Below are 10,585 nucleotides of genomic sequence, written 5' to 3'. Positions count from 1 at the left end.
CACATCATTGGTCCTCCCCCTCTCCCTCCCCCCCCCCTCCCTCCCCCCATCCCCATTGGCTGCTCCCGTGCGGGTCGTCTCCTGCCTCTTCTCTGTGTTTTGTTGAGTCGCCAGCCGGTCATCTCCGTTGATTGAAAAGGTGAGGGGGGGGGGGGGGGGGGACGACGACGACGACCACAGTTCAATCTTTAATACCTAATAAAACCATGATGAAAATTGCGACCGGGAGAATCTGTGTTTAAAAATTCACCATATATACATGGAGGTACACCATTCCCCATGAAATATTAATGCCTCGCTGGTAGCCCCTCGCCGGTTGATTATTTAGTGGGGCCCCGCTATTGGCATATGCTAATAAATAGACGGCGGTGCCACGTGTAGTAGGCCTCGACCGTTCAAAGTGCGATCCGAATAAAAAATTGATATTGCTTGTGGCCATCGCATACGGAACCGCATCGCCGTCTCTTGATGGCTGCACTTCAGCGGCAGTGCACACGGCCCCCAGGGGACCCGGGATGACTTGTCTGCCGCTCATGTGCGCGCCCTCCCCGGGTTTACGGGGGAGCGCGGAGATGAGCGCTGGCCCATCAGGTAGATCAGCGCAGAACAGTCGACCCTGAGATGACGCCCAGAGAAACGCTGACAGGCAGCTAGATCAAAGTGGGCGGCTCGTTACGTTTATCAGCTCAGCGATCAACTCCGAGTTGACAAAACCTTGGCGGTTCTTTTAATGATTCGATTGGATGTGATTGGATTTTATGGGTGGGATCTCATTAGATTCGATTCGATTTTGATTCTTCGCCCATCGCTTTGTTTGCAAGTAAAAGTGATGCAGCATGGGTTATCTTTTTTAAAAAGACCAGATGAGCCAAGTAAGTTCAGGGATGTGTCTTTTCAGATGACTTACCCTTTAGCTTTGAGCTCTACATTTGCATTTGGTTGTTGCTCCAGTGGACCTGAGATGTACCACCAGAAGAAATAAATTGTTGCATTGCTTACAGGCGTTCTCGTAAAAAAAAAAGAAAAGGCGAGATTGTTACGTTTCATACGCACTCATTTGATATCCTTATTTCTAACCGACTACCTCCACAGTCATCCCAAGCCCTAGAGTGTCAGTTATTAATGTTTCCAATAATGTTTGGTTGATCCGAACATGGCTCTTCCTGCCCTCTCTCTCCAACAACCCCACTTAGTCCTGGTTCCGAGGCAGCCGGCCGGCATCAAAAAAGGGACAAGGCTGCCACCGAGTGGCCATGTATGTGAACTGGGAGCAGGAATCCGTGCTTTAGAACGTACGCTTAAAATATACGTTTATCCTCATGCTCTTTGGTTGGAAATAAGCTCCACCATACTAATGTCCTACTAGTTATTATTTCATTTGTTAGTGAGTTAATTCGTTGATAAGTAGACCTATTATTTTCTCCATATCACCAGAGGTTAAAACTCTCCGTTTCAACATAGCCTACGCCATCGTTTTTCACAACCACCTCTAACGGGCCCACGACGTGATTCACCATCTTTGAACTTTGCGTCGCCTCACCCTTGATGATGGTCCAAAGGCATTGTATCTTCCTTGGGCTTCATAACCCAACACCAATAGGCTTGCACGTAGCCTGCCCTTCCACCGGAGTAGAGTCATGAAAACATTTGTGGTAATTGTCCCGACAAGAATTAGAGTAATAGAGTGTGTGTTCTACATGATGGCCTTGTCGCCATGTTCTTTTTCAGTTGTATAAAGAATCGTCTATTATCGACTTCTTATTTTTGATTCATAAATGGGATTCATTGACTGGAAGGCCTTAAATTCAGAAATGCCGGTATTAGGATTTAAGAACTGTTCCTGTTATTGGGTTAAAACTCTTCAGAGTATCTAAGTCGGCCTATTTCAGCATATTATCTTAAATAATTAGCAGAATATTTTTTGTCCAAAAATACATTGGTTCCATCAGTCTTTTAAGCCTTTTTCTAATGCAAGAAAATCTTGAAAACACACGTTTAGCAGTCTTGGGCCCATTAAGGATAACCCGTGTGGGTCCATAATTAAAATAATGAGAGGAGATAGCTGAGGACGGGGTTGTCACGTGAGCAATGCGGTCAACACCAGAACCAAGAGTTGCTGATGCTGGTTTCAGGGTCTGTTAAACGCGGATCACCTCTTCCCAGCATTTATCCCTCCACACACAGACAGGACGTCTCTTTCTCAGATCTCGTTAATATACTCTCCTTAAGTCCAATTTTGACCACTAAGCCTCTCCTCCTATACTTCCCTCATGGTGGGAAAAAACAAAAGTCATCATAGCCACAATACTTCCTTCAAGGAGAAGATCAAACTATACTCTTTATCCGGCGATGTTCATGAAAATATTATAATTAAACAATATTGTCTGACGCTTGTAAGAAAAAATAATTATACCGTTATTATATCCGAAATAATCATGCATTTCCAAGAATATGTTTGCCTATCCACAGATGGGTTTACTATAGCTGCACACAATGTTGCTAGAATGATACTACTTTTGTACACCAGAAGGTGATAGTAGACGTTATTTCCTTATTTGCATGGCGTCTTCACGGGGATTTGGAATGTGTTTGGCGCAACTCTTTCCGATCGCTTTGTTTTATCCATGCGCGCTGTCCTATCATGTGCTGTATAAAGACCACCGCTAGAGGGCGCCGGTACACATTGATTTACATCTAAGTACGTTCATGTGGATGTGTGACCTGAGTTCTTCATTGTCTCTTCTTTGTGTGTATTGCATTGGAACCGATGGTTTGTGATTGAAGAACAATACAGAAAGTAAGAAAAAATAGATACACAGGCATTAAGAGATAAACCGAAGCATAAAATGCAAGAGAGCCTTTGGTGTTTGGAGGCTAAAGCTTTACTTGGAGTAGTCTAACTGCTTTGCTCCTCTTTTCATGGCAAGTTCTGCTGTAGACTGCTGGCTCACTTTTCATCTGTTGTTCTGTACACTTTGCCAAGTCACATTTCATCTGCAACGGCACCGAGAAACAGACACACCCAACAACTCAAAGTCAAAGACACAACACACATGTGGGTCCTCAAAAACTGGGAGCTTCTTCTCCTGATCCTTTCCGTTCTCCCAACACATTGAGCCACGTTCCCTGAAGGACATGTTTGTTTATTTTAACATTGAATTTGATCCATATCCATTTCGGGCGATGCACACAAACATCTGAACAAACGAAACAACAGCACCATAGCAGAACAGACAGGAAAACAAACATAGACGGGATCTGTAGCAACGTCTTTTAACTGTCAAGCGGTTCCCTCCCTCTGTTTCCCTCCCTTGTTTTTCCTCTTCTATGTAAATGTTCTTGTTTTCATAATCTTCATATTAAAGGGACTTAACAATGTCGCCATTGTGGAAAATAAGTAAGGGGGCCTATGGGTTTGAAGCGGCGGTTTGAAACCGTTCCCCCCGGGACGCCTGCTCTGAAAGGCTGCCGCTGAACACTGTCCAGATACACAACGGCATCAAAGGCTCCATGAGACATTCGTTGTGACAGATGGTGTTCAAAGCAGGCCGACTGGCAGCAAAACAATATTGCGATATGTGCCGGTGCTTCTTTAAATTGGCGCGTCCAAACGTGTAATTTAAGATTCGTATTTCTCTGTTGTGTTTTCTCACGGCGATGCGTGTGTGTGCGTGCACGGTCCCTCTCATCTCTTTAAGAGGGGAGACCCTTTTTCTTGCACACCCCGAGAAAGAAATTATGTAATGTTATGTGCAAAAGTTTAGGGTGGTTCAGGGAAATCTCTTTCTTTATTCTTTAATGCACCTGTTGAATTCCTGCTGTTTTATTTTTGAATGTAGACTAAAAGCAGGAATTCATTTGGGTTCCCTGTGGGAGCTGGGAATCTCAGCCATTTAATTGTTACAGCGGGAGGAATACAGATTACATGATGGTGCTGATCATTTACCTTGTTGTTAAAACCTTTCAATTGATATATAAATCTAGGAACTAAGAAAACTATAAAAAACAAAGAGCACACATGGAGCAGGAAGTTCACGTCACCTCCAGGCCATTATGGCTATCGTCTGGTTTTTAATGTCATGTGTAACATGTCCAAAACAATGAAACAGGATGTCTCAGATGGATTCCCTGAAGTACGCCTATGCTCTGCCAAAATGGGCGTAGGATATATTACGAGAACTGTTGTCCTTACGACAGATGGGAACGAGTTCACAACAGTGTGGATGTGGAGTATTAATACAGATTGCCAGATAGCCTTTTAACTTTACAAATATTAAATAGCCCCTTTCATTAATATCCATGTATACCTGATGTTCTGTCACCATAGGTATTCATTCAATCCTGGGGCTAAAACAGTTTTATTGATATTTATTTATACTAGCACCTGAAGGAGAGTTTATATGCTCAATATATATGCTGACTGACCTGGCAAGCAATGTAGGTGCTAGACAATGTAAATATCAACGCAAAAAAAAAAGTTTAGTTACACAATACTGATGGGACTTGATTCCTGTTAATCAAGTCACAATATTTAAAGTAGATAAAAAGTACAAAACAAGAACATAAAATAAAAACACGAATATAAACCTCATTAAGAGTCTCGTCAATCAATAACACATATATATCCAAACCCATAAATAGATCCAGAATGCTGATTGCCAGTTTATCAGTACAGGTTTTGCTTACTCTACAAGACCAGGGCCAGGTGTGTGTCATAACAGACCTTTGCACCCGACACGCCTCTTCCACCCAAACATAACGTTGCTGATGCCAACGCTCCCCAGTTAAACCCAATTGCGGGTCCATGGGTTGAGTCGAGTCACTTCAGACTGTTGAGGTCCAGCCGGCCAGTCGATCGGGGTCAGAGCGATGCTGTGACAAAGGCCTCCCATGATGCACTGCTCTCCTCTGGCTTGTCAAAGTCTATACCTAGCTGCTATCGTCTGTCCCAGTCCCACACACACACCCACAAACACACAAACACACACACACACACACACACAAACACACATACAAGTAGAGGCACGCACATGCACACAAACACACATACAACTACAGACACACACACATACAGGTACACCTGTGCACATACAAACACACACACACACACAAACGAGTACAGGCACACCCGTGCACACACACACACACACACACACACACGTACAAGTACAGACACACCCGTGCACCCCCACACACAAACAAACACATACACACACACACACACACATACACACCCACGACGCCCTACAAATCGTTCTTGTGTTTGATGAGGTGTCCGTTGAAGGTGATGTAGGTGTCAAAGTCGTCGCTGAACACGGCGTTCTCCCGCTCGCCCTTGAACAGTCTCACCCACACCTGGTCGTGGGTCTCCAGCGCCAGCATCAGGCTCTGGCTCTGCATGACGGAGCGGTCGCTGGGCTGCGCGTACAGGATCACCGCCTCGCGCTCGTTGTGCATCACGTGCACGTACGTCTCCTTCTGGTTCCACGTGTGCACGTTCAGGCTGAAGTAGTAGATGCCCGGCACGTAGCAGTAGAACTTTCCGGTGAACATGTTGAAGTGTCCGTAGAGGTTGACCAGCTCCGTGTCGAACACCAACGTCTGGTAGTAGTCGCCGGAGTGGAGGCCCTTCTTGCGGCCCACCGAGAAGGCGGCGTAGTGCGACTTGCAGGCCTCCCCCGGGAGGCCCACGCTGCCCTTTGAGCCCTTGTACCCAGCGGGCCCCTGTGGGCCGGTCAGCCCGCCTTTCCCCGATTTGCCAAAGTGTCCTCTCTCGCCGTGGTCCCCCTTCTCACCTGGCAAAAGGCAGAGAGAGTTGTGGGAAAGGGTTCAGGTAAAGGCTCGTAGAAATGAGCTGTTGTTGTTATGAGTGTGCTTTGTGGTTATAGCGCTGGTAGTTATCGTTGAGGTATGTGTGCTTATGGTTATACTGCTGTGTGCGCTAACTAAAAGTGTTATTGTCGCATACTTCACGGGGGACCCTCAGACATCCGCCGCACCGACTCACATTACGGTGGTTTTTGCTGAAACACAGTTAATTGCCGTGGTCGGGATCGCCGCGGGCAATGGGTGCGCTCCAGCGAAGCCGAACCCACATTCACATCTAAATCGTCCCCTCATGGACACCAACTAACCCACGCTTTTATTTGTTTCTTTCCTTAAAAGCCCTCAAATCTTCTTCATTTCCCCAAGCGGGCGGGAGACACACCTCCACCGGTCTCGCTCTTAACCACCACAATAAACACCAGATGTGTGTGTTTGTGTGTGTGGGTGTCTTGTGTGTGTGTGTGTGTGTGTCTTTGTGTTCATGTTTGTGTGTATTTGTGTGTGTGTGTGTGTGTGTGTGTGTGTGTCTTTGTGTTTATGTTTGTGTGTGTGTTTGTGTGTGTGTGTGTGTCTTTGTGTGTGTGTTTGTGTGTGTGTGTGTGTGTCTTTGTGCTTATGTTTGTGTGTATTTCTGTGTGTGTTTGTGTGTGTGTGTGTGTGTGTCTGATTTTGTCTGTCGAGGGGTGCATGTGTTTGTTTATGCAGTGAAAGCATGCTATTATTGAGTGAACCTTTGAGTATGGTAATGTTGATCTGGGGCACCACTTTGTACTCGGGCGGGGGCGGCTGGAACTGGGGGTAGCTCTGGCCGGTGTAGCCCGACGGGGGTTCCTCTCGGGGGTCGCAGCATCGGCGACACTCCCTGGACGACCTCGGCCTGCGGAAGATCCATTTCACTTTGCTTCTAGTTGAAAGTTGTTTGTAATGAGGTTCAACGCAGACCAGATGGGCTCGACTGTGGCTTGTTAATTAACGTGACGTGTTTGTGACGTTTTGTTTGGTGCCGTCGCTGTTCCCATTACATTTAGTTTGGAAAGGTACTCTCTATAAGTACAAAGCTGGCTGTGTGTGAGAGCACACAGATAATAAGCTACATGTCTGCCGTATTAAGGTCTGCCGTTTTTCCCTGGATCCTGTTTACTCCGACCTAAAATAGTGTTTTAATGTCGGAAAACTGTCGTCCACAACTTCCTGCAGCACAAAGTGAGGCTCTCTGTCTAAACGCTCCTCAGGTCGTTGAGTTATCCTGTAACTGCTGACCAAGCAGGTTCTACCCATGGAGCACGGGGACGTACCCGCCGTCCGGAGCCTCGTCTCTGGGGTAGCGTTCCGTCGGCCGTCCCCTAGGCTCCGTCCTGCCTGGACCCTTCTGCTCAGACTCCAGTGGTCCTTGGTCGAAGGGGGTCCGGTAGGCTGGGGCTGGCCACGGACCCAGGAGGAGCAGCACGGCCCACACACACATAACCTTCATCTGCCAGGGCACAAAGGAGAAACACACGCACACATACACACACACACACACACACACACACACACACACACACACACACACACACATACACACACACACACACACGTTAGAAAGAACAAAAGGCTGTGAGGTGAGTGAAGCAAGGGGGGCCGCGTTGAAGCAAGCAATGTTCCGGCCTTCTTGAAGCCACAAGCTCTGTTGTAGCTGGAGAGCATTTCTAGGGAGGAATTGTGCGGCAAATTTAGACTGTAGACAAAACACTGTACTGTCTGTGCTTATATTAGGACGGGCTCCCCGATGGAGCAGCCAGGATCCGACGGGAACATTTTTGGAAACATCGGAATGGATCTGATTTATTTGAATGGCAGTCAGACTGAATGGCAGCCTGCTCTGTGCTGGTGAGCGCTGGAAGCAGGGAATTCATTTAGCTCCAAGACTGAACTCATCAGCACTAAACAGGATGTGGCGAAACATCTGACAGCAATCTGTGCCGCATTGCGAAAAAATTTGACACCACCCAGAGTAACGGTAACGTTGTTGCTTTATGTTGGGCTGTCATACTGGAGGGAAAGTCCGAAAGCAGTCAGACATTTCCTCGCTCTCTATTACTAAGTGTCCCAACAATTATGCTAATGTATTACTTTTTTACATTTTTTACAATAATACGTTTTTCCCCCTCCAACATATATGAAGCCTGAATTGACGACAAACATGACAATATCCAACCTTAAGGATAAAATTGAATTTGTGTTGTACTAACCTTTTACTGCTAACTGGTGCAAATAACACACATGTTTTTATTTATTTTTACTAGGACATAGGTCTTATTACAGATGTTGCAAAATACACTATAAGAGCATGCTCACATCAAGGTTAATCAATTCATATTTATGAGTTTACTGTAACACAGGTCATCCTAATTATAGAGTGGATTAATGTTTTACTCCTCCACGGGTAATTGTATCCAGGTTAATGAATGCTCTCCAGATTTAAGACCATCCAGCTACTTAGATGCCTGCTCATACCCATTAGCAAAATTATGGGATGAAATGAGATCATCATTATTATGATACTAATTTGAAGCTATGCGACATATGGGAATGGGAGGCCAATTTCCAAGCAAAAACATAAATCAAATACAAATACTCAAAGTGCTAACCCAAATTAAAACTAATGACTACCTCTGAAATTGGAGCGACAGGAAGTTGGCTGTTTAGCATCAGAGGCACCACTATAATCAAAACTAGGGGCCCCTATTTGTCTTCCACAAAGACCCTGCTGCCGGTCAAGGGGCCGCCATTATCAGCCCTGATTGTAGCTACAGCTTGTTTAACCAAATGACAATCACCCTATCGCCATTCAATCTGTCTTTCTTGCATCTTTCTTTCTCTTTTTTCTTTGTTTCATTCCTTCTCTTTTTCTGTCTTTCATTTTCTCTTTCTCACTTGGGCACTGCCTGTCTCTCCATCTGTCTGTCCAACAACAACATTCAACGTCAAACGTCAGGGATCAGAGGTCGTCTGGATGCAAACATGGGATTAGCGTGGGGATTACAGATTCCTTTCAGTGCTTCCAAGCCTTTCAGTTTGACCTCTTGCTCCAGGAAGACATCCGGAAAGAGAGGGCCCAGAATACAAAGGAGTCCAATTCTGATATTCTGCCCCAAAACTCATCCGCTACTCACCCACTACTTACCCACTTTTCCTGCGACTCCACCACCACTCCCTCACTACTCACCCACCCACTCCCCTGTGACTCACCCACCCACTCCCCTGCGACTCCCCCACTACTCACCCAACACTAACCTGCCACTGCCCCGCTACTCACCCACCACCACTTACCTGCGACTGCCCCGCCACTCCCCCACTACTCACCCAACACTAACCTGCCACTGCCCCGCTACTCACCCTCTACTCCCCCACTACACCACCCTACCCACTGCTCGAACACACAACAACCCGCCCACACAAAGCCCATCCCTTCTGCTGACCGAACGACTGGATAATGAGATAGTCAATGAACACGTTTGGCTTTGAAGGCAAGCATGGCTGCCCAAAGTCCAGACGTCCAAGAATCAAAGCATTCTGTTCAGCATGTGCTTAACTTCCTTGTGACCCCCCCCCCCCCCCCCCCCAGAAGTCCTTGTCGATGTGCTGTATGTTATCTCAGGGACGCAGAGGAGACATTCATCTTTTCACTGTTTGAACTATTCTGTTTGATTAACGTAGTTTTAGTTTCTTCCTCCTTGATGTCCTCAGTTATAATCTTCTTTAATCTCATTAACTGTGATTATTATCACTTTATTCAAGACACAGGAAGGTCCACATAGACTGCAGAGTACATAGATAAAAAAATTATATATATATATATGATAATAAAACAATACAAAACATTTAAGAAGGATGCAAATGAGGCATTCCCAATTATAATACAAACACAGTTAAAACATATACAAGCTTCGGGTCCAATGTTTCCAGAGGCAAGATGAGTACCTTGTCTCACTCTAAGAGATATCAATTATCAAGCGATTGTGTTCCACCTGTGTTGATTGTCTATAGTTTCCTCCTGTGCATTCCAGCCTTTGGTTTTGTTCGCCCTTTCTGATCGTCCTGTCCCGACGCTAACCCCGTCTAGTCAGTGTCTAAGTAGTCCTGAGATTAATCAGGCAGTTTTTCGACTCGTTGCCTATCTTCATCCTATTTTTTCTGAAGAATTTCAATCTTTTTGGACAAACTGTTCTTGTTTCTGCATTTGAGTCCAAATCTTGATCCCTTATCCCTGATCTTCCAATCTCCTCTGAACCATCATAGTTATGCAGAGTGTTGCAACATGTTTTGAACTGCCTCAGTTCAGCTTCAACTGACTGCCGCCAATTTCCGGCATTGATCTGATCACATCATAAGGGTCCCCTCAGGGATGATATCATTACAGGGGAACTCTTATCAAACTTTCCATGACATCACTCTTATCTGGCTGCCTGTCAAGGTGCTTGTGTGACTAACAGCCATTATATGCGTGACACAATGAACCCTCCATTACTGTTTCCGGGTTTACAAAACTGTGTTTATAATCTACTAAACGTACTTATTCTAAACATACTAAATACCGTTGTGTGTTGATGGTTGTACGACTATTAGCATTTTGAGAATACCGCCCTAACCTCTCTTTTTGTTTACTCTCGCTTGTGTGGCGTCACTTCTTCATTCATCTGTACTTTTGGAAGTGTCAGATTGGAAAAATAACATTAAGATAACATTATCATTATGAATATTACATAATATTTATCCT

The 10,585-nt window shown here is 45.4% G+C and overlaps 1 protein-coding gene across 1 annotated transcript in view; it reads right to left on the bottom strand.

Moving 5' to 3' along the window:
- Positions 1–3,122: 3,122 nt before the first annotated feature.
- The window catches only part of c1qtnf1 (C1q and TNF related 1), a 12,133-nt gene continuing 4,670 nt past the window's right edge, over positions 3,123–10,585 (bottom strand). Inside the window, exons 2-4 of the mRNA XM_030340906.1 lie at positions 7,122–7,297; positions 6,558–6,703; positions 3,123–5,795 (exon numbers count right to left, since the gene is read on the bottom strand). Coding sequence (XP_030196766.1) covers positions 5,245–5,795; positions 6,558–6,703; positions 7,122–7,297 — 873 coding nt within the window. The 3' untranslated portion in view covers positions 3,123–5,244. The remainder of the gene's footprint in view (positions 5,796–6,557; positions 6,704–7,121; positions 7,298–10,585) is intronic.

This window comes from Gadus morhua, chromosome 18, assembly GCF_902167405.1.
Source record: "Gadus morhua chromosome 18, gadMor3.0, whole genome shotgun sequence".
NCBI classification, from domain to species: domain Eukaryota; kingdom Metazoa; phylum Chordata; class Actinopteri; order Gadiformes; family Gadidae; genus Gadus; species Gadus morhua.
This window is presented reverse-complemented; position numbering and strand designations above follow the sequence as displayed.